This window comes from Baudoinia panamericana, assembly GCF_000338955.1.
Source record: "Baudoinia panamericana UAMH 10762 unplaced genomic scaffold BAUCOscaffold_8, whole genome shotgun sequence".
NCBI classification, from domain to species: domain Eukaryota; kingdom Fungi; phylum Ascomycota; class Dothideomycetes; order Mycosphaerellales; family Teratosphaeriaceae; genus Baudoinia; species Baudoinia panamericana.
The window spans coordinates 635,414-656,177 of record NW_006911264.1 but is presented as its reverse complement, the minus strand read 5'-3'; the positions used below and the strand labels follow the sequence as shown (position 1 = coordinate 656,177).

The following is a 20,764-nucleotide window of genomic DNA, read 5'->3' as shown; positions in this document are numbered from 1 at the left end:
GTACTTTCTGTGGTATCCGTTTCGTCCCGGTCAAACAGCCAGCCTCCAGAAAGCCTGTAGTCACCGACTAACCGAGAATGTCGTCTGAAATGGTTCAATGGTTCTTGTTGTCGAGATCGTTGACCGATGACGTTGGCTTGGCGGAGAAGGAGAGGGTTGCAGCGGCGCGTTGTCAGCGCCACCTGTGATGAGCAAGCACCGAAGCAACCAGCAGTGAGTGCACGAAAGGGTGGGCGACGTGATGAGAGCAACATCGATGCCATTGCGGCATCTGAGCGGACTTCGTTAAGGGTGGACCGATCATGTAACCGGCCTACAGTAAAGCTCTGAAGCTCTCACGCCTACGTACAGCTCCGGCAGAGCACAGGAATGGCAGCCTCTCCGACAAGTCCAGTAGACGTGGTAGTGCGCTTCTCAACCTCCAATCCAGATGTGGTCATTACATTCGCCAACCCGGAAAACGCGACTGGATTGTCACTGAAACAGCAAATACGGCAGCAGTTAGATGAGCCAACGGCAGCGAGTCGTCTCCGCCTGATTCATGCTGGCAAAGTACTGTCGGACACCGCGCCACTATCAACGAGTCTACACATCACAGCTCCACCTCCATCCCGCAACGATGAGAGTCGGAGCGAGAAAGCGAAGGGCAAGCAGCCCGTACGTGACATCAAAGCTCCGCCAGCCGCTCGAGTCTACATCCACTGCTCCGTCGGCGATACTTTGACGCCTGCGGAACTGGCCAAAGAAATACAAGACGCCACGGAAGCAGAGAATGCCTTGCAGTCGAAGTTAGCACCCTCTGCATCCGACCCCGACGCTGTTGACATTCCAACCACGACTTCAACAACACCCGCACCCCGCGGCTTCGACCGTCTCCTCTCCGCCGGGTTTACCCAAGCCGAAGTAGCATCCCTCCGGACCCAGTTCCTAGCTATCCAGGCGCATACTCACACGCCGGACACGATGCCCTCGGGGCCGGAGCTACTCGCTCTCGAGGAGAGATGGCTGGATTCCGGCTCCAATGCGGCTACCGCCGGATCGGAGGACGCGGGCGGTTTCGGCAGCGAAGACGCTGGCGGACTTGAGGATATGCTCTATGGCAATCTCATTGGCTTTTTTTGGCCGGTTGGTGCTATGTGTTGGCTGATGAGGGAGGAAGGGGTGTGGAGCCGGAGGCGGCAGATTGCTGTGCTATCTGGCTTTCTTGTAAATATTACGTTTGGGTTTTTGAGAATCATGAACTGAAGCTGCAAATTCATGAGTTCCATCCACTTCGCAGAATATACAGCTTATGGAGAGCTATCAGTTTCGGCACCTGAATGGCCCTTGTGAACTCATGTACCATGGCACATGTTAAAACTTCTTGGCCGTACATCTCAGAGTCTCCGACGTCGGTTTGTCCATCCCTAGACGACGGATATACTCTACGTGTTCGCAGCTATTTTTCTGCTACTTTCGGGAAAACGAGTGGACCGACAAGTGCATGCAATGAGTCGGCTTGTCAATGCTGACTTGTTTCTCTATCCCGCAGCTTTCGAAACCACCATTCTGCCGTCCCGAACTCTCACCATTATCATCATGGCACTGCCCATTAGTACCACCGTCCTCGCGGCTAACCCAAATCTAGAGGCTCTGTACAGCGACCTATGCAAAAACAAGCTCGAAGAGGACGGATCGTCCAAGCCGGACGCAAAAGCCCAGCGAGACCGCGAAGCATTCGAAAAGGTATAAGCAGACGCTATCCACGCCCACAACAAACCAGAAATTTAACGCTCTGGACTTTGGCTAATCATTCAATAGCAACTTCATGATGCTCGAGTCGTGGCGTCCAAATCCGAGCTTGTGAAGGCTGGCTTGGAAGACATTCTACTACACGATAACGAGCTACCTGAGGAGGCAATCAGGACCGATGACTGACACATTGCACCCTCACTGACGCTGGTATAGTTACACGTACTCGTATCTGTCATGATCACAATACTGGAAGACAAGGTCGAAGAGCGCGACAAAGAGCTTCTTCATGCCGAGCTTGAGCGGCTAGATGTACTGCAGCACTACTCTACCTCTGTTCAAGAGCTAACACGAGCCAAGCAACACGCCGCCCCCGTTGGGAGACTCTTGTCTAACAGACTTCTCCAGGACGCCGCTGCACTCACGAAGATGATTGATCCAGGAGGCTCACTGCCGGTTACCGAACTTCCCAAGGCCATACAGCGCCTACAGGTCCGCACGCAGGCAGCTCGATCGCAGCTGGCAAGAACTCGCTTCGCTCTTGCCAATCAGATTCAACTGCTCCATGAGATCTACCGCCAGATCGTGTCTACCAGCATTCAGACCCTCGAGCAAACAATCCATGGCTCGGTGGCACGCAGCTCGAAAGCGAAAGCGGACTATCTCGCCACTGTTGCGGAGGGCATGAGTAAGAAGCTTAGAGTGCAGCATGCGCAGCTTCTGCAGCAGGTCTACTCTCCCAAGGTGCAGGAGGCGCTGAAGGTCAGAAAGGCAGTCATGGTTGCCGAGATGGCCACGGTGAGACGCCAGCTGCGCGAGGCGGAGGAGAAGATTGCCAAGTACCGCCAGGCGAAAGGCCTGGAGGGCATCGCCAGCGAGTACGCGGAGGTGCTCAAGGAGACCAGGCGGGTCAAGGAGGAGATCGAACGACTAGAGAAGCGTGACGTACATCCTGGCTGAATTAGAAGTCTGTCACCCTTCCATTGTAACTCCAGTCTCCCGTAGCACCCCATCTCTGCGGTTCGTTCTTTGGCCCGCCAACCTCACCCGTCTTCGGATTGATGTCGCCTTCGAACTCCGGCAGCGCACCTCTCCTGACATCCGGATGAAGCTCTTCACCCTCCCCAGTAGCATTGACTCTCGCCCTGCGCCGCAGCTCCTCGAGCATGTTGCTCGCTTCTGATGATCGAGGCTGTGTCTGTGAGCCTAGTAATGCATCTTCTGCCTCCGCCTTCGCATCGCCCTGTGGCGGATCTTGGGATCTTGGCGTGCTGAACGCGCCAGTGGACTGTGACTGTAGCCTCTCAAAGATCGCTTGTTCCTCTTTCGGTAGCCTTGGTGGCGATGGCCCAGCAGTCCATGATGATCGGACTGCGGTGGTAGTGGTGAAGGGGCGCCTGAAGAAGCCAGCGCGAATGATGCGCGGTGTGGTGTAGCTTTGCATTTTCGTGGTCGTGCTGAGTGGCAATATAGAAGCGTGTGAGAGTGGAAGAGAAGTTGGAATGAAGAGGTAAGCGAGATGTCACAGGCTTCATACATGGACATCCAGGCAGAACGGCTTATGCTGAGCCGAGGCGAGGTCGGCGCCGACAAACTTCCGTCTTCGGAGGAGATTCGATTTAACAGTCACATGAAGATACTTGGCAGATGTCGAAGGACATAGTGGAAGAAGCATGCGCTTCAAGGACTATGAGATGCGAGAGGCATAAAGCGATCATTGCAGGTTACGGAGCCATGCTATCTTGAACAGATCCATCACCGGACGCTGGCTGAGCGAATCCAACTTCCGCCCTAACGCCGTTCTAGCATGCTTGCATCGACTCGTAAACGCGTCAACTCTATTCCGCAAATTGCTGCCAGTCAGGAGGCCGGCAGTTGATATGATGGCAGCTGATGCATCATGTCAGACGGACCGAAGAGGGCATCTGCTCTGTCAATGCCGTCAAAAATTCTGGCGACGCCACCGACCACACTTCGCTTCAGCCATCGTCGCTTCCTCTTCCGTCTTTGCAAAACACGCTCCCACGTCGTATGCTCCGTCGGGTCCGCAAACTCATTCTACTGACTCGCGCACTGTACCCGCTCACCGCCGGGGTGCATCTCATCATCATCGTCTTCGCCTAGAGCGCCTCTTGCTCTGTTGCCTTCTTGCATTGGGTCGACCTTCTCTAGGCTGTAGTCTTCGGTCATGGCGTCCGGAGGTGGGATGTTCTGCGGCGAACGAGGTGGCAGAACTGACTCAAGGGCTTTAACTTGCTGTTGCGTCATGCTCGTTGGGAAGCCCTCGGCGTCGGGTGGTCCGGAGATGCGGTCTGGGAACTGGACCTCGAATTGAATGTAGAGGTTACCGAAGTCGTGATGACGGAAGGAGGGCATGCCTTGGCCGCGGATGACTTTCACTTCACCTATAATGAAGTCAGCACTGATGTTTCAAAGCGACGGATGTGGGTGCTTACCTGGTGCGATCACCTCGCCTGGCATAATCTCGACAGTCAACCACCGGTCGTCGAGATGCTCCACGTAAATTGCGCCGCCCGCAAGTGCCGTCAGAAGATCGATTTTAGCCTGGTAGAAGAGGTCATCACCCTTACGCTGGAAGCGCGGGTGCGGCTTCTGCTCGATCTCGAATTGCACATCACCTGGCTCCACACCTGGCATCTGGTCGCCTTCTCCTCTAAAGTCGAGCTTAGTCCCGCTCTGCACACCCTTGTCGACATGCACATGCAGCACCTTCCGCTCGATGGTAGTTTTCTTGCCGTTGCACTGCTTGCACTTGTCCTTTTCTCTTATAGTCTCACCCTCGCCGTTGCAGTCTGGACATACGGTCTGGAAGCGCTGGATCATAGGTCCCATCTGCCGCATCATCGTCTTCATACCAGCGCCATTGCAGCCTGCGCACGTTTTGACCGCACCTTCCTTGCCACCACGGCCCTCGCACTTCGGGCAAATGACGCTCTTCTGCAATGCAAGCTTGCTCACCTTGCCGCGGTAGATGTCTTCGAGGCTAACCTTGTGCACGTGGTGGATCGTTCTTGCCTTCTTTGGTCCGGTATCGCGCATGCCGCCACCGAACATGCCGCCGAAGCCACCCCCGCCGCCGCCGCCCCCAAAGAACTGTGAGAAGAGATCCTCGGCCGACATGCCGCCACCCGGACCACCAGCGCCCCCCTGCTCGAGACCTTCTTTGCCATACTGGTCGTATATCTGGCGCTTTTGAGGGTCATTCAGCACTTCGTAAGCGGCGCCGATCTCTTTGAATTTGTCTTCGGCTTCTTTGCTGTGGCCGTTCTTGTCTGGGTGCCACTTCATGGCGAGCTTGCGGTATGCGCGCTTCATGGCGTCATCGTCGGCGTCGGGTGAGACGCCAAGGGCGTCGTAGAGACTCGTGTCGCGGACCATGCTGGTCGTAGTCTTCGGAGTAATTGCGGGTCAACGCTGATCTTTCAATCACTGCCAAGCGAGTGCGGATGTATATATGGGGAGATCTTATACAGAACGTCAGCAGGCTCTTCCCGGTGAGTGAGTGAGGCCAGGCTGGTGGGAAGTTGAAGATCTGAGGCCGATGTAACTTCCACCTGCCGCTCTGCAGGATGCGCTTACTCGTATTTGTTCCGCCAAGCAGGGATATGGTCGCTGGGGAAAGCAGTTAGCTATACAAGATGAAGTGAAGCCTCGTTAAATTCGAGATCGGACAACAACAGCAGCAGCAGGCGTTGTGTTGAGTTAAGTTTGTGATTTGCAAACTGCGCCGTTGGTCAGCCTTGTTCGGAGGCAAGTGTGCCAAGCCCCGCGATCTGCTCGAAGATTCTGGTCCATCATCCCGCTCTACGTCGCCCTGCAGCCGCACCCGCACCTTCGACTTCACTTCACATTCTTGTGTGCACTAAGCCTGAAGCCGTCACTCAATTGCGCAATCGTCCTCCGTATATTAGCTGCCGAACGAATGGTACACATCAGCATCGTCGCGTCCGCACTGACATAGATCAAGTTTTATGTTCCAATGTCTTACAGCGCTGGCGATTCCAGAGCCATTCCGGCAAAAGCCACGACCAGCCTTATATTGACCTTCTCCTCCGATTGCTTTCCGTGAGCCTATCTGGCAACAAAAGGATCGTACCTTTCCTCAGCAAGTTCGCGTGGAGGACAATGGAGCGTGGTATGTTGCTCCCTCGGCATGTTGGCATTGAACACTCCAATTCCTCCAGGAAGTATATCCGCGACACAGGGTCCAGGGTGATGTCTGACGGTGCCCGCGAGTTGATGTTGCAGATGAAAGAACATGCTGAACATGTGCAGACGGTCTACAATGGACGTGCAACATTAGTCTGCCGACACATCCGGCTGAAGTTTACGTGCCTGGTCTGACCCTACATGGCATGCATACCGTGACTCGCACGTAGCAACTTCAACTTCCCTCTCCTGCTATGCGCACTCCTCTCTACTTGCTCAGTATTTGAGGGTATATACCTCATTTCCGTCGAGCCCTAGGCAACAATCCACACTAAACAGCTCACTCCGCGCTCATCGCGAGCTTATATGATAGAAGGCACTCCGAGCGGCCTGGTAGGGCCATGACGATGCGACTACTGCAACCCTGTGGTATCCTGGCACCGCACTCTGCTGTGGCAACTTCGTCGGCTTGGACAACGACAGCCATAAACCACGTAGTATCATGGATAAATGGTCGAGAGGATGCTCTTACGATTTTGTCGGAAGCCCATCAGCCCATCTGCATATCTATTCCAGTGAGATCAACGCAGCTTGAATCGACCCGAAGTCGAACTCGGCATTGTCACAAACTCGTGGACCTGTTCGATTGCTCTGTAGGGCAGGTTCATGCATCTGGTCCAACACACGGGAGTGGACTTCCAGTACTGTAGAGGAAATAAGCAAAGTTGCGCAGGCGTTCGTAACGGTCTCCGGCACCACGATTACAACAATGCGCCCATAATTTGGCGCCAATGAATCATGTACTCATCGTATCGCAGCAGTTTTTGGCGTGTTAAACACGTATAGCTGTGAGAGAATTTCTATGTAGAGAACATACACCGTCTTCCATTCAACCTCCCGTCTGCAGCACGCGATCACTCTCAAACCTTAATTTTAGCGCGACGCTAACGCTGTGAGCACGGCCCTCACACGCAGTCATTTTGCAAAACAGTCTCGCAGGATCTACCAATTCCAATCCCTACACTCGCTTCGTAACCTTGACATACTATCGCTCTCCCTCCATGCAGACTGGTGCTGCTCTGTCATGGTGTCTCTCGCGCTGCCGCCCGGCAGGATGTTACCGCCACCAACTGCGCTGTCCAAGCGGCCTACCGTAGGCTTGAAACGCGACAGCTCGTATCTGGATACTGACGACGAAGCGAACTTGTCATTATCGACCAAAAAGCTTAAGGTAGCGTTCGATCCGAATGTCGACGTCCGACTTGTGGATGATTGGAGCGAGAAGAGCTTCGAGCTGGTGAAGGAAGAAGTAAGGCTAGGCATTGAACGCCATCTCGCACCCGGAGACCGGAGGGATGACACGCAGTATATCAAGCTGCTTACTCTTTTTGATCACGATGAGGACGCGGAGGAGGCGCCGAGTGGCAAGCTGCTCAAGAAGTATATGTTGGCTATCGATGCAAGAGTCAGCTCGCTCGGCGAGTGCGGCAAGCTTGTATCTGCTGTGTTGAACATGTCGTGGCTGGGCCGAGACGACGTCTTTGCCGGCCTGTTCATTCGGTTCCTGACTACCTTGGCGACTGCGCATGCGAAGTTCATTCCGTCTATCATGGAAAAGCTGGTTGCGCATTTCGCCCGTCTGCCAGCATCACATGGCCGGTTACCGGGTGAGACTCCAGTTCCGCGATCGACCATGTTTACTCGCGTGCACGCGGCGATTCGGACATTGCTGCGTCAGGTACCGTCAGCGATGGCTGCGTTCACGCGGGTACTGCGATCAGAGTTCCCGAACGACCTTGCAACGAAGCACTCTTACATTCAGTATCAGACTCATTTACTTCGAGTGGGAGGATACATGCCGCAACTGGAATCCGAAGTCCTCGCGATTCTTACGCAGCGCCTTGTCAGCATCGACGTGCAGATCCAGATAGACATCGACGAGTTCGAGGAGGAAGCTGAAGACAAGCTTCTGCAACCTAGTTTCGAGTCACGGTCGACCCGAACTGCAGCCGACGACTCTGAAGACAGCGACGATGATTCCGTCTCGGAGTCCGAGGAGACAATGGCCGAGGATGAGCAGAGATTGAAGGAGATCAAACTCAAGATCGACAAGATGGACTTCACTATGGATCTACTCTTCGAGCACTACGCATCATTAATGAAGAACGGTCTGAGAGTGGAGTTCAACGAAGCTTATCAACAGCTCCTTTCGCACTTTACCACCTTCATTTTTCCGAATCGCACAAGACACGCACAGTTTCTTGTCTTCCACTTTTCGCAAGCACTGCCAGAGTACGCAAGCTTCTTCGCGAGACAGTGTCTGCATGCACTAGGAGAAATCAACAGATCAATCTCGCAGCGCCTGCACGCTTGCGCGTATCTTGCTAGCTTCGTTGCGAGAGGCGTACATATACCCGCTAGCATGGTGCAAGAGATATTCGGTCAGCTTTGCCGTGAGCTTGACCTGATGCGCAAGCGACACGAACCTGGCTGCCGTGGACCCGACAGACGAGCGTACAGTGTTTATTACGCTGTCGCACAAGCTATCCTCTACGTCTTTTGTTTCCGGTGGCAAGACCTGGCACTACGCGTAGAAACTCCGGAGCCGGGTGATGAAGATGCAAGTATCGAAGACCTACTGGCAGAAGGCCGTGAGCTGGCATGGCTTCCTGGTATCAAAGAGACGATGGAGAAGAACATCCACTCGCCCCTCAACCCTCTAAAGGTCTGCTCGCCAGTCATTGTAGGCGAGTTCGCCAAGCTTGCGCACCATGTCCGCTTCATGTACGTCTTCACCAAACTGGAGAGCAACAAGCGTGTCAGACTCGGCAACACGTCCCGTGGCTACGCTGTGGACAACAGCAGACGTGAGACGGCCATAGACCGGAAAGCTGGCGAAGCACATTTGCAGCTGGAGGCGTACTTTCCGTTCGATCCGTACCGATTACCGCTGAGCCAGAAGTGGATCAAGGAGGACTACAGAGAGTGGAGTCTGCCTGCTGGCATGCGGCAGGATGCGAATGAGAGCGAGGCGGAGGATGAGAGTGATGAGGAGTCACTACTTGACGAGTTGGAGGCTGACGAGCTACCTGCTGCCGATGTGGTGTCTGTCAGCAGCTGAGAAAGCTGCTTTTAGGCGAGGACTCGTTGATTGATTTGTTTGTCGAGCGTTTTAGCGCGGCGCTCAGGGAGGAAAGGACGTCGCATCGCATCGCGTAGCACCTGGCGTCTTGACTTGAGCATCAGCGAATGGCCACCATGTCTCACATGAGAGGATAATGACAGTTCACGAATCGCTAGGCAGTCACGCCAATCACGAAGCATTATATCGGTACAAACACTGTCAATCCTCCTTCATCATTCCTCCATCACAGTCCCAATGGGTTCCCCGCCGTTCCCTTCGCAGCATTCGTCGTCCCCGCCTGAGCCGGCTTCCCACCAGGCAACGCACCCTTCGAACTCCCCATCCCGGCCATCCCCAACGGATTCCCCGCCGTGGGGATCCTCGGCCCACCGACAGCCACACTATCCTTGATATCGTTGCCGTACCCCGCCACACCCTGACCCCAGTAGCGCGTGGTATTCGTGATCGAAGCTCCGATCCCATCGCCCACGGCGTTAACGCTGTCGCCAATGGAGTGGATGAAGCCGCCCGCGTAGTTCCCCACGTTAGCAACGGAGGATTGCACGGTGCGGTTTATCCAGTTCGGGGCGGGGTTGGCGGGGATGGAGGGCATTGACGCGGAGGAGGCGATGGAGGAGGATGGGTGTTTTTGGGGGATGACCGTTTTGGCTGCCGGTGGTGGAGGCTTCGAGACGGTCGTGGGTGGTATCGGCTTCTTTGCTACTGTGGTGGGTGCTTTGGGAGGCGCTTTGGCGGGGACTTTGGCTGCTGGGGCTGGTGCTCGTGGTGCTGGCGCTTTGATGGGGGTTCTGGTGGGCGGTGCGGTCTTGGGCGCTGGTTTTGACATTGTCGCTGTTGCGATATTGCCAATTTTCGGTTTCCAGGAAATTGTTTGCAGTGCGGTTCGAACTCAGAATGCTACCAAGTTGTGGCTGAAAGGACAGGAACGTGAATGCTTCAACAATACGCACGCATTCCCAGTTCTCGACCGCAGATGGCTGTGCTGATCGGCGGACGAGGCGCACATGACATCATACCACGGTCGGTGTCAATGAGCGCCGCACCCTTCGAGTCGTTGAAGACGAAATACAAGCCCTTTTCAATATGGCCAAAGGAATGTTCGATGATGTGTTGTTCAGGGAGCAGCATTGGTCTAATATAATATGTCGCTACCTCCTCCATCTGCCATTCTCTTCTCTAATACAGAGATTCATGAGGGTGCCGTTCAAAAACACTAGAAAGTCACCGACTCTGCTTATCTGATCAGTGGCTGCCCCTTTGCTGCAGGGAGATCTTAGCTTGATCAGTGTACAGGAAGCGCTGGGCTAGCGCCGCGCCGGGCGACGCAGCAGTAAAGTCGACCACCTCTGAGCATGTCTTGAAACGATTATAGAGCGGCAAGTCCTCTATATAACCCCCTATCCCACGATTGCAAGCACCGAGTACATTCGGTGTTGAGATATACCTGACCAAGTTCGCTGCGTTGACCCCTGGCCGACATCTCGGGACGTGGGCAAGCGCAAGAGGTCAGATGGACGCCTCTCACCGCGAGTCTTCTCATGTCGCAGCAACCCGGGATGCCACGTTAGACTTTGCGACACGTCAACCGCGGTAACGTGAAGGTTCACAGGTGAGCACGCGACCTTCGCTTCTCTACCACAACTTCATCGACACAAATCTTCGTCCTGTCGACCACAGCTCGCTTTCATTCACACCCAACCATCAACGTCAACCGGCAAGATGAGTCGAAGCTTTGCTAAGAAAAAACATGAGCTAGCCTCGAGATCGAACTCTTTCAGCGACGAGGCGACTTCACCCACGACCAGCTTCTTCCAATCACAACGAACAAGTCCATTGACAGCGAATACGCCAAGCCAGCCTGGCAGTCCGACTCACTCATTCAGTCCGCATTACAGCTCTTACAGCGAGGGAGGCGACGGCGGTGACCTCTATCCGACTGTCAGCGCACTCAACAGTCCCCCTCCGTTAAGCAGCCCGCCGCCTTCCCGCCCATTAAGTAGACGCAACAGCTCTAGAGGCTCCTTCTCTGCTGCTTTCTCCGAGGCTGTGCACAGTAGGTTTCTCAGAGCAGGCTCCATAGAAATTGAGATCATTGACATCGTTTCAGAACTGCGTGAGCGCCTACTTGACCCTTCGGTTGGTGGCGAACCACGGAAGAAGGAGAGGCCTAAGCGCGGTAAGGCGTGCATTATGCTTCGCAGACTTGCCTTGGCGAATGATCTGACAGGAGTACGACAGCCAATCAGCTCGAGAAAGAGACGACCAAAAAGCTCAGCAATTTCTGGAGCCTCGTCGACTCCTCCGACAACAGCAACAGCACACTTCCAAGCATTGCTGAAGACCCCACACCGCAGCACAAACGGGACCAAGCTCCGGTACTTCGGTCGTCCGGGCACACTCCGGTGCATCAATATTTCTTAAGAGACCAGCAAACGCCAGGTGGAGGCGCTCAGCGTGCTTCAGCTCCTCGCAATCGCAATCTTTCCCCGAAGATGGATGCCTCAAGGTTGGCTCCGGGGCCTTTCGATAGCCCGAACAAGCAGATGCAGATTCAAGATGCCCGTGACATGTACCGCAATGTCGTGCGCAATGCAGAGCGGTCCGGCTCGGAAGTGCCACCGTACGACTTCATCGAACTTATCGGTAAAGGCGGCTATGGCCGGGTTTACAAGTGTCGGAAGCGTGCCACGGGCGAACTCGTTGCTGTCAAAATTCTTAATATCGATGACGCTGACTTCAAGGAGCATGTGCTCGACAAGGACAACACTATCAGTAGCTTTCAGAAGGAGGTTGCCACCCTGCAGCAGCTGAAAGACAGCAAAGCGAAGAACATCAACATGATCCACGAAGCTTTTGATATGCACAACCAGCTGTGGATCGTCAGCGACTACTGTACTGGTGGCAGTTTGCGTACGCTGATGCGAGCCAACACACGAAGAGGATTCGAGGAACACTTCATCATACCGATTGCGAGGGAACTTATTATTGCCGTGAAAAGTGTGCACGACATGGGTATCATACATCGGGACATAAAGTGCGCCAACGTCTACGTGAACGAAGAAGGCCACATCCAGCTGGGCGACTTTGGTATTGTTGGCATGCTGGACGATGGCTCTGCGAAGCGCCGGACAATTGTGGGAACACCGCATTATCTCCCGTTTGAGATGCATACAGCGACCGGACTTTTTACCGACGAAGCGTACGGCACCGATCTGGATATCTGGTCGTACGGCATCACCGTATATGAGATGGCGACAGGTCAGCCTCCATATACAAATGTCCCTCAGCAGCGGCTGGCAGAAGTCACGCATGAGCCGCCTAGACTCGAAGGCGATCAATACTCTGCGGGTCTGAAAGATTTCGTGGCCTTCTGCTTGAACCGTGACGCGAAAGCACGACCTTCGGCCGAGCAAGTGCTTCAACACCCTTATATTGCCAACACTGAGGCGCAATACCCTAGCAAGAGCCTCAGACACCTAATCGAGCGATATGCCATGTGGGAGCATGGTGGAGGCCAAAGGCAGTCGCTGTTTTTCGCTGGCGGTGCAGCTCCTCCCGTCATTCACGATGAATCGACCAACGGTGATGCGAACGACACTCAAGAATGGAACTTCAGCACATCGGACAGCTTCAACGCGGACTTCAGTAAGCGACTAAGCCTAGCCGTAGCTGCCGAAGACGGTGCAGAACCGCAGTATGACGGTCCGCACGGCTCAGGTCTACCTCCACTAATCACGAAAGACCTTTCGCGCTTCGAGCAGGTAGAACAGCACTTCAAGGAGCTGAGTGCGAATCGCGGAGAGCGGTCGCTGGACCGGCTTTTCAACCCAGATACGACGCCCTACGAACTACACACTCCAGTCGACGACCCAGAACCGCTTTCGGACTTGCCATTGCGCAACCTCGCGAGCGCGGCACCTATGCGGGAGAGTTTGATCGACCTGGACAGTGCGGGAGGACTCGACGTTACCGTACCCACCTTTAACTTCGAGTTCGGCGACGTCCCCACGCTCAGGGCTCGCAAAGCTCCACGCGAAGACGAAGATGATGAAAGTTATCAGTTTGCTGCTCAAGGACGTGACGATAAGCGAGCTACGATGGACTGGACGTTTCCAGGTCAGGATCCAAAGCGTGCAACTATGGATTGGACGTTTCCCAAGGCTGAACCTAGCGAGCCAAACATCGTGGAGACAGCAATGAATTTGCCACCGGTAGGGCCTGAGGGTTTGGTGCCTGGCTTCCGACCAACGCTAAAGCATACCGCAACCACACCGCTTGGACAGATTGGGGACTTCATCCACGTCACGCCGCAAGCCACGCTACGCACATCCTCACCTATCAGAGAATCTATCATAGACCTTGACGCGGGCTTGGCGGACCCGGCTGATATCGATCGCCCACACACCGCCAGCTCCGCCACTGGCTCTACTCTGACTGACATGACCTCCGGCAACCCCTTTGATCTCGAGTCAGACGATGAGCAAAACGAGCGGGACCGCAATCGCTTCTCATACCACAAGCAGTGGCAGTCCGATGGAGGACCCATGAAGCGCCTCAGTCACAAGACCATGCCAATGCACTCGCGCGGTAGCAGTCTCACAAGCACGGACTCAGAGTTTGACCGCGTGGCTCCTTCACGCCCAGAAGGTGCAGAGAATGTCCTCGACTACAACTATAGTCGCAAAGTCGCAGACACGATGCGCTCACAGATGGGAATCGGATTTCCCGAACAGGATCTAAACCACTGGCCGAACTTCGCCTCGGACTCCGGACTAGACGAGAGCCCGCAGTACCCTGCCACCTATGTGCCGCAGCTGGGCGACCGCGACTACCCTCTCGCGCAAGGCCTACGCACGAACGGACTATCTGTACATCCTCTGTCACAAGCCCAAGGTCCCGGCTCGAGACCTAGAGAGCACAGACGGGAGCTCGAGTACCCTGACCCTGTCGCTCCGCATCCGGACGCTCTGCTCGAGGATGCGGACCCCCGGGTCATGATGGCTGAGCTGGATCGTTTACTCGACGATTTCGGACAGAGCTTGAAGGCCACCAGTCGAGCGTTGAGGCAGCATGCGGGTGGGGCGGAGGAAGGGGAGGGAACGTCGGAGGAGACTGATGGTGGGTTTGAGAATGGTGGTGTGCCTACAGCGGATGAGGAGGAGTCGTGAACTGCCGGATGGATATGGTGGTTGTTGTATGATGATGCTACGTCGAAGTCAGCGCTGGCGCACGGAATTGGAATTAAGTGCTGGCCGGATTGCTGCATAGTCAGTGCCTATGGGGAGTCGGAGGGCAGCCGATGTTAAGTCGAGCTAGTGTATCCTATACGACCGCACAGATGCGTAAACGGTAGCAGTGAGTCTGGCTTCTGCCTTGCTGTCAAGGGGCGGATCTCCTACCTACGTATCTCATTACCTTCCTATTCACCTCTCCACCCCCGTCATCGTCCGCATATAAATTCCGCTTTGACGCGTTCTCACATGTTGACACGAGGGCGATGCAATCCTTTGAGGAAGGAGCACCGTGCAGTAATCGTCGCCTCTGAACACGCCACATCACGTGCACGAATAGCAAGTGAATTGGGACTCAGCAGCAGTGAGGTGACGGAAAAAGCATCATCTTTTCCCAACTATCACGCATGCGACATACCGTCCACATGTCAGTCGTTATATTCAACATTACCATTAACTGCATTCGTAGATGGCAAGATTAAATCGCATGCCCTGCGTCGTGGTTACGCCCGCTCCTTCTTCCGACTCCATATCGAGCGTCCGCGCGCTCGACCTGTCTTCTCCTTCTCCTTCTCCTTCGTCGTCGGCGGTGTCGGTGTAAAGTCCCCCGTTTCCGGCATCCGTGGCGAGGAGGAAGCGGAAGCATCATCCAAGTACTTGGCCTTGTATATCCTGCACTCGCACGTTAGCAACGCGTATACAACCACCGCCCGCAAAGTGAAGAACGAGAAGTGGATTAACCTACCAACTGTTCCCCGCCATCGACATCCCCCCTTCCGCAGCCCTCCGGTACAACCCCGCCGCCTTCCTCAGATCCTTCTTACACCCCACCCCCTGCGTATAACAATACCCCGCTTCAGCCAGGGCGTCGCAATCCCCCCAAGCCCCGGCGACTTCGTAACACCTCAACGCCAACGCCTTGTCCTTCGCACAGCCCCAGCCATTCATATAACTGATCCCCAGTTCATAAATCGCCAGCGCGAACTGAGCCTTCCGCTTCCTCCGCTCCGCCAGTTCAGTCCCGGGATCCGGGTTAGGCGAGCGCGAGGCATGACTTATAGCGGCCTCGACGTCGACGAGACCCAGCCCGGCGCTGTCGATGGCTTTACGCAACCACATCACGCCGTCTTCTGCGTTGGGTTTCATGCCCCAGCCGTGTCGGCAAGCGAGGGCGTAGAGGAGCATGGCGGTTGGTAGGCCTTCCTTCGCCGCGAGGCGGAGGTGGTAGGTTGATTTTTGAAGCTGGCCGGCGCTGTGTTCCTGGATGCCGATCTCGAGGTTTTCTTCCGCGGTGAGGTCGGCAGAGGGTGATTTCTCGTGTAAGGGCGTTGCGCGGATGGTCTTTTCGGTGCTTTCGGTTTGGACGGAGGGGGTGTTGCGGTGTAAGGGCGACCGTGCGCGGGTCTCGGGAGCCGCTGAGCGACTTCTGCCGGCGCTGGCGGGGACGGATAGGTCGCGTCTATCTAGATGTCTGCTGAGGCGGGCACCTGAGATCTTTTCTGATCGTGCGGGTGAAGGCGGGCAGACGGGAGAGAGATGCGGTGCTGGTGTGGAGAAGGTTGAGCTTTGGCTGTCCTCGCGTGGCCGCATGACGTGCTCGTGTGGTGCGGGATGGTGGTCTGTTGGTGTTGGCGCTGGCTTCGAGCTGTCTTCCCATGAGAACTGATGCAGACTCCACGATTCCGTAAGGCCAATGGAGTTGCGATCTACGACGCGACCACGAGGTAGGGTATCGATCCGCTGGAGGAGTGGTGGTGAAGAGTCCTTGTCCTCGTTCCGACCACTTTCGAAAGACTGCACATGATCAAGCGTGTTTTGCGTTCTTGCCTCGGTTTGTGACGACTGTCGGGACGGAATACTAGAGTAGACAGTGGATGGCTGTGTGCTGCTACTCGCAGCGGACGCGTTACGGTGGGGTAGCTCAGACGACGTTTTGGGAGACTTCCGAAGTTCGAAAGATGGCCTAGCGCCCTCTGAAGGTGTGCTCCGCCCACTACCACTTCGCGGCCGTGAGAAGTTATACGGTCGGCGAACGTAAGCCTGCGAAGCCGCTACCTTCGAGCCATTGACCGAGCTATCGGAAGCCATCGATGAGGATCGATGGACGGGTGGCATGAGAGGGGTGAAGGGCGAGTGAGGCCTGGACGGGTTGCTGCTGCCTGAGAACTTACGCGAGGAGGAGGCAGCGTAAGCGCCGTTGTAGGACGAGCCATCCTCGTCACCGCTGTCCGGTGGTACGGAGCGGATGCTCTGCGTACTCCTCTGTGACTTCGGGTGGGCGGGTGACTTTGGCGGTAAAAGGCCATGCTCAGATAGCTGTGAGCGTTGTGAATGTGTCGAGCCGTTGGCAAGTGTTCGCGGCTGCGATGATTGAACGGAGTCATAGCTGTTGGTCAGGCTAGGTACAGTGGGCGATGGTCGTTCAACGTTCAATCTCGGGTCGACTGGCTCCGGAGACAATTGCCGTGGTAAGTCGAAGTAGCTTCGCTGCTGAGCGTATAACGCTTGCTCTTCCGGTTCGTAGTGCGGTGTTTGAAACGGACTGTCTCTATTCGGCCCTCTGACCGCATCACCAATCATCGGATAGTGACTAACAGGGCGTTGCTTGCCGTCCACCCCAGCCAATGCCAAGCCATGCGGCTTCGCACTCAGTGGGCTCGACTCCTCCTTTATCTCTTCCAGGTCTTGATAGGAGCCTTCAGTACTTGCGCTGATACTGCGAAAATAGTCCGGTCTGCTCGACAGCTGCTTTTGCACAGCCAGCGGCGGCAGGCGACTAATCCTTCGCCCGTCCCGCTCCTGCTCGAATTGCTTAGCCAGAATGCGCGAGTGCATTGCGAACGCATCCAACGGCGACAGTGCTGGTGGGATCTCGCCAGCCCGCGGTGAGGGCATATCCATGTGGTACGCCATCCGAGGTGGTTTGAGGGGTTGCGAATCGTCGCTATCGCTGTTGAGGTGGAGATGCGTGGGTCGCGGGCCCATCTTGAAGATGTGCGCTCGTTGCTTGTACGTAGATCATGCAGCTGTATCGATCAAAGATTCCCTCGTATGCTGACTGCGCCGTGCGCTGAGTAGTGGCGAGCGGTATGACCCTCCCCGTACGAGCGACTGTGCAACTGTGAGATGGAGGCAGTGTTGTTGTCGTTTGGCGTTCCGAGCTCGAACGTTGTTGATCGTTGTGCTCCGATACTGATACCAACGGACGGATCGACCACTACCACTGAACAGAATGAAACCTGCAATATCAAAAGCGGCACTGGCGTTTGGCGGGCCTGAGAATGAGTAGCGCCGCGCACGAGCAACAGGGGAGATGAAGCGCTCGTGTCCGTGATCTAAATCCAGCTAATAGCGGGTCGCGGCCCCGACGCCACCACTTCCCACCCCTGACCTGACCCTGACCACAGCCCGGGCGATCTTCCTTCTACGAAAGTCTTGATTCCAATGCTTGGCCTACCCTCGCGCCAATTCCGCTAAGTCTCGTGTGTAGTACAGTAGTGCACACCGGACGAGCATATTAGCAAAGAACTGTCAACGAGACATCCAATACACGGGTGGTGGCTAACACGGGAGAGGGGCGGAAATAGAGTAGAGATGCAGCAGCCTTGTGGAGACAATGGGCGGATTGGCCGGCCCACAGTTGCAGCCCTTGAATGCAGGTACAACCGCGATGCGGAGAATGTACATGTAATCAGCGCGACCACCGACAGCACGCCATGTGGGATCGTCAAAGGTGTGAGCGAAATGGCGACAACGCTTTCATGGGGCATGTACGTTAGGTGAGACATCTCCGTCTGGTAGTTGTCCCAGACTGTACCTTCGCTTGCACTTGCCTTGCCTCGCCTCGGTGACTTGCTGCTCGTGACTCGTCTCGCGTGAGTGCCGCCGCAGGTGTACTACCCCGTCAGATCTACCGTCCTCACCCGCTTCGCCAACCCATCCACCCCATTCGGACTGCGTCTCTTCGGTATTCGACCCTTGAGATGGTCGATAATCGTAATCAATGACATCCAGCCTACAGACAAGACAATCAGGTTAGCGATCCCAAGCGAAAACATGTGCGGCGTACAGGGTCTATTGCAACAGTGTGCTACGGTGGCAATGCTTCATGTTACATCTGAAGGATAGTCTGGAGAGTGGCCCAACCTGGTGTATGCATGAGCTGTGCGCCGAGCGCGGCGTCGTGGGTCGTGGCGACGCGGCAGAGGAGCTGTTCTTCCTCCTGTGTACACCAATTGTCAGTACTGCTGGATCTTATCACCGACGCGGGACGGTTAGAGAGACATACCTTGCTTAACACGTCGAGTTGATGAACAAAACATAACAAATGAAAGTCAGACACCGCAAGCACCCCCTGCGGCGTATCCAGCGCAACCTTATTCGAGCCAGCCTTTAGCTGTGTCTGCAAATCCCTCGGTTCCTGCGCCTCGCCAATAGCCTCCCGATTCTCAATCGCAAACTTGTTCTGCACAAACACCGGTGCAGCCTCGTTCGGGAACCCGTGCGTCAGCGTCACCAGTAGATACTCGACCGGAAAGCTGGGCTTCGCGTTCTCCTGCACGCTCCTGCCATACTCATTGATGCGACGGTAGAAGACTTCGGGGATATATCGTACGCGTCCGAGCTCGTTGTCTTCGTCCTCGTCCTGCACGAGCATCACGCTGGGCTCGGCAGAGGGCTCAATGATGTCCGCTCGCACCATCTCGACTGCCGAGTTGGACGCTTGGTACGCGGAGATGGCGATCTGGCCTTCTTCGTCGCCGGAGACGACACAGGTCACGAAGTTGCTGCCGAACTTGCCTGTTTCGCTCCATTTGCTGGGTCGGGGGTATTTGGCCTGGTAGCGGGAGGCAAAGAGGATCTCGAGGGATGAGAGGAAGAAGGAGTCGATGTGCCGTTTGCAGATTGCGTTTCCTTGTGCTGGATCGTCGGGTCGTACTAGGTCGGTGAAGATGACGCCTACCCGCTGTAGACCGCACTTTGACGCTAGCTCGTCGATCGAGTCTTCGTTGTCCCATTCGCCGAGCGTAACTCCGTCGATTTCGTCAGCCTGTGGCGGCTCATAGATGGCTTCCACGACTGCCTTCGTACCCAATGGAACAACTTCGTACTCCTCGTAGTGTCCGTATAGATACCCTACCCGTTGCGCGCCACCTGAGTTCCGCCAGTAGTTGAGGTAGGAGTTGACAATCTCCGGGCTAGCAAACTCAACGTGGTCGACCATGCGGAACTCCTGCGGTTGAAGCGTGATCGCTGACGGCTGGCACTTTGTGCAAATACCTTTTGGGAACGGTGGATGTCCTGATGGGCAATTCGGATTCACGCGATAGTAAGGCTCGGTCAGAGGTGGCATGTACGAGCTTCCAGACTCGTACTTATTCTTGCCTTGGTTCACCTTCCGCAGGTAGGAGTGGTATGACAGGTGCTTGATCTTCTTCTCGTCCAGGTACTCTTTGTTGTACGGCTCGAGCGGCATGCAATAGTCGCACATACCCTTCGGACCGTGCCTACACATCTTCTCGTCCCGTTTGCGCGTGATCTTGCCATCCTTTTGATCTAACCGGTCGTCTAGTGGTGATTGCTTGACAGTCTCCCAGGGGTTCTTGATCAGGGTTGGTGCGACAGTAGTGGGTATAGTGATGCTTGAGATGTCCTCCTCCGGCTTCACTTCGCGACCGCTGAGCTTGTTCGCAGACACCGAGTGGCCGTTCGTCATCGGCTGGTCCACTTGAAACTCAAGAAAGACCTGCGTGCCATGAGTGAGGCCTAGCCGTCCGAAGGTCACGCCTCTTAGCGCTTCCATAGGTCTGGAATCTGCGCCATGCGGTTTCGGGCTGATGGTGATGGATGAGGGGGTGACGTTCTTTGGTAGCTTTTCTATCACTTGTGGTAGTACGCTGGCAATGTCTGTAGTCGGCTCAACGTTCAGACGGAACTGGCCCTCACGGGAGGCGAATCGAAGTATCATGGTAATGTCTCGTATGGGCACGTGAGTGGCCGCTGTCGAGCTATGAGATTTCTCTGGAGTTGTTCGCGGGTAATAGTTCTAGTTATCGGCACGACATGTTTGCTCCGGTAACGGTGTATTACTTCCTGACTGTCAGCTCTGTCTGCTGGTGATGGCGCCGGTGTAGGCGGTGGTGTGATTACGAATGATGGTCGGCAAACGGACAGCAGCAACCGATGCATCTCGAAAGTGACGTGTGGCGTTACCGGCGATCGGTGGCTGCACGCGCTAGTGCTTGACCCTGCGCCGGCCCATCCCACCACAGCCGCCGCACGCATGTGGCTTCTCTCCGTATGGTAAAGCCAAGTGTTCGATTAATCAAATCGCAGTGTCGACACATCATCTACCAATCAACCTGCATCGACTATAACGAATGGCGCGGACGACGATGGACCGATGAGAAGAGACGTTGCGACACCCTTACCGCCTCAACAACTGCTCAATGAGCGCACCGCATCAACATGGACAACGCAACAAATT

General features: G+C 55.4%; 11 protein-coding genes across 11 annotated transcripts; 4 read left to right on the top strand and 7 right to left on the bottom strand.

The window, feature by feature from the left end:
- Positions 1-108: 108 nt before the first annotated feature.
- On the top strand, positions 109-1,660 carry BAUCODRAFT_532297 (uncharacterized protein). Its single transcript, XM_007679589.1, has 2 exons — positions 109-1,394; positions 1,628-1,660. Exon 1 carries the CDS (start codon positions 370-372, stop codon positions 1,243-1,245), a length of 876 nt encoding a protein of 291 aa, XP_007677779.1. The 5' UTR covers positions 109-369; the 3' UTR covers positions 1,246-1,394; positions 1,628-1,660.
- Positions 1,661-1,968: 308 nt separating this feature from the next.
- BAUCODRAFT_25309 (uncharacterized protein) lies at positions 1,969-2,691 on the top strand (the record flags this gene model as incomplete). The annotated part of the gene is made up of 1 exon (XM_007679161.1): positions 1,969-2,691. The coding sequence occupies one exon, from the start codon at positions 1,969-1,971 to the stop codon at positions 2,689-2,691; it is 723 nt and encodes a 240-aa protein (XP_007677351.1).
- A 1-nt stretch (position 2,692) lies between these two features.
- BAUCODRAFT_72098 (uncharacterized protein) lies at positions 2,693-3,175 on the bottom strand (the record flags this gene model as incomplete). The annotated part of the gene is made up of 1 exon (XM_007679348.1): positions 2,693-3,175. The coding sequence occupies one exon, from the start codon at positions 3,173-3,175 to the stop codon at positions 2,693-2,695; it is 483 nt and encodes a 160-aa protein (XP_007677538.1).
- Positions 3,176-3,401: 226 nt separating this feature from the next.
- On the bottom strand, positions 3,402-5,130 carry BAUCODRAFT_577848 (uncharacterized protein; the record flags this gene model as incomplete). The annotated part of the gene is made up of 2 exons (XM_007679588.1): positions 3,402-4,136; positions 4,188-5,130. 2 exons carry the CDS (start codon positions 5,128-5,130, stop codon positions 3,790-3,792), a joined length of 1,290 nt encoding a protein of 429 aa, XP_007677778.1. The 3' UTR covers positions 3,402-3,789.
- Positions 5,131-5,374: 244 nt separating this feature from the next.
- Positions 5,375-6,199, bottom strand: BAUCODRAFT_532322 (uncharacterized protein; the record flags this gene model as incomplete). The annotated part of the gene is made up of 2 exons (XM_007679587.1): positions 5,849-6,199; positions 5,375-5,474 (listed from the first exon to the last, which is right to left on the bottom strand). Exons 1-2 carry the CDS (start codon positions 6,019-6,021, stop codon positions 5,378-5,380), a joined length of 270 nt encoding a protein of 89 aa, XP_007677777.1. The 5' UTR covers positions 6,022-6,199.
- Positions 6,200-7,015: 816 nt separating this feature from the next.
- On the top strand, positions 7,016-9,022 carry BAUCODRAFT_149228 (uncharacterized protein; the record flags this gene model as incomplete). The annotated part of the gene is made up of 1 exon (XM_007679586.1): positions 7,016-9,022. One exon carries the CDS (start codon positions 7,016-7,018, stop codon positions 9,020-9,022), a length of 2,007 nt encoding a protein of 668 aa, XP_007677776.1.
- A 96-nt stretch (positions 9,023-9,118) lies between these two features.
- On the bottom strand, positions 9,119-9,764 carry BAUCODRAFT_531787 (uncharacterized protein). Its single transcript, XM_007679585.1, has 2 exons — positions 9,185-9,764; positions 9,119-9,130 (listed from the first exon to the last, which is right to left on the bottom strand). The coding sequence occupies exon 1, from the start codon at positions 9,636-9,638 to the stop codon at positions 9,270-9,272; it is 369 nt and encodes a 122-aa protein (XP_007677775.1). The 5' UTR covers positions 9,639-9,764; the 3' UTR covers positions 9,119-9,130; positions 9,185-9,269.
- Positions 9,765-10,974: 1,210 nt separating this feature from the next.
- On the bottom strand, positions 10,975-11,145 carry BAUCODRAFT_123679 (uncharacterized protein; the record flags this gene model as incomplete). The annotated part of the gene is made up of 1 exon (XM_007679584.1): positions 10,975-11,145. The coding sequence occupies one exon, from the start codon at positions 11,143-11,145 to the stop codon at positions 10,975-10,977; it is 171 nt and encodes a 56-aa protein (XP_007677774.1).
- Positions 11,146-11,538: 393 nt separating this feature from the next.
- Positions 11,539-12,693, top strand: BAUCODRAFT_50597 (uncharacterized protein; the record flags this gene model as incomplete). Its single annotated transcript, XM_007679321.1, has 1 exon — positions 11,539-12,693. A coding segment is annotated over one exon (1,155 nt), but the record flags the coding sequence as incomplete, so codon positions are not given.
- A 2,325-nt stretch (positions 12,694-15,018) lies between these two features.
- BAUCODRAFT_58088 (uncharacterized protein) lies at positions 15,019-15,648 on the bottom strand (the record flags this gene model as incomplete). Its single annotated transcript, XM_007679335.2, has 1 exon — positions 15,019-15,648. A coding segment is annotated over one exon (630 nt), but the record flags the coding sequence as incomplete, so codon positions are not given.
- A 2,470-nt stretch (positions 15,649-18,118) lies between these two features.
- Positions 18,119-20,452, bottom strand: BAUCODRAFT_35205 (uncharacterized protein). Its single transcript, XM_007679246.1, has 3 exons — positions 18,566-20,452; positions 18,347-18,499; positions 18,119-18,292 (listed from the first exon to the last, which is right to left on the bottom strand). Exons 1-2 carry the CDS (start codon positions 20,243-20,245, stop codon positions 18,389-18,391), a joined length of 1,791 nt encoding a protein of 596 aa, XP_007677436.1. The 5' UTR covers positions 20,246-20,452; the 3' UTR covers positions 18,119-18,292; positions 18,347-18,388.
- Positions 20,453-20,764: the final 312 nt, after the last annotated feature.

Bases quoted from the DNA above. Each gene is read 5' to 3' on its own strand.
- BAUCODRAFT_532297 (XM_007679589.1), top strand. From the start codon at position 370: ATGGCAGCCTCTCCGACAAGTCCAGTAGACGTGGTAGTGCGCTTCTCA.
- BAUCODRAFT_531787 (XM_007679585.1), bottom strand. From the start codon at position 9,638: ATGCCCTCCATCCCCGCCAACCCCGCCCCGAACTGGATAAACCGCACC.
- BAUCODRAFT_35205 (XM_007679246.1), bottom strand. From the start codon at position 20,245: ATGATACTTCGATTCGCCTCCCGTGAGGGCCAGTTCCGTCTGAACGTT. The intron at 18,500-18,565 runs GTATGTCTCTCT...TGGTGTACACAG, and splicing joins AACTCGACGTGTTAAGCAAG to GAGGAAGAACAGCTCCTCTG.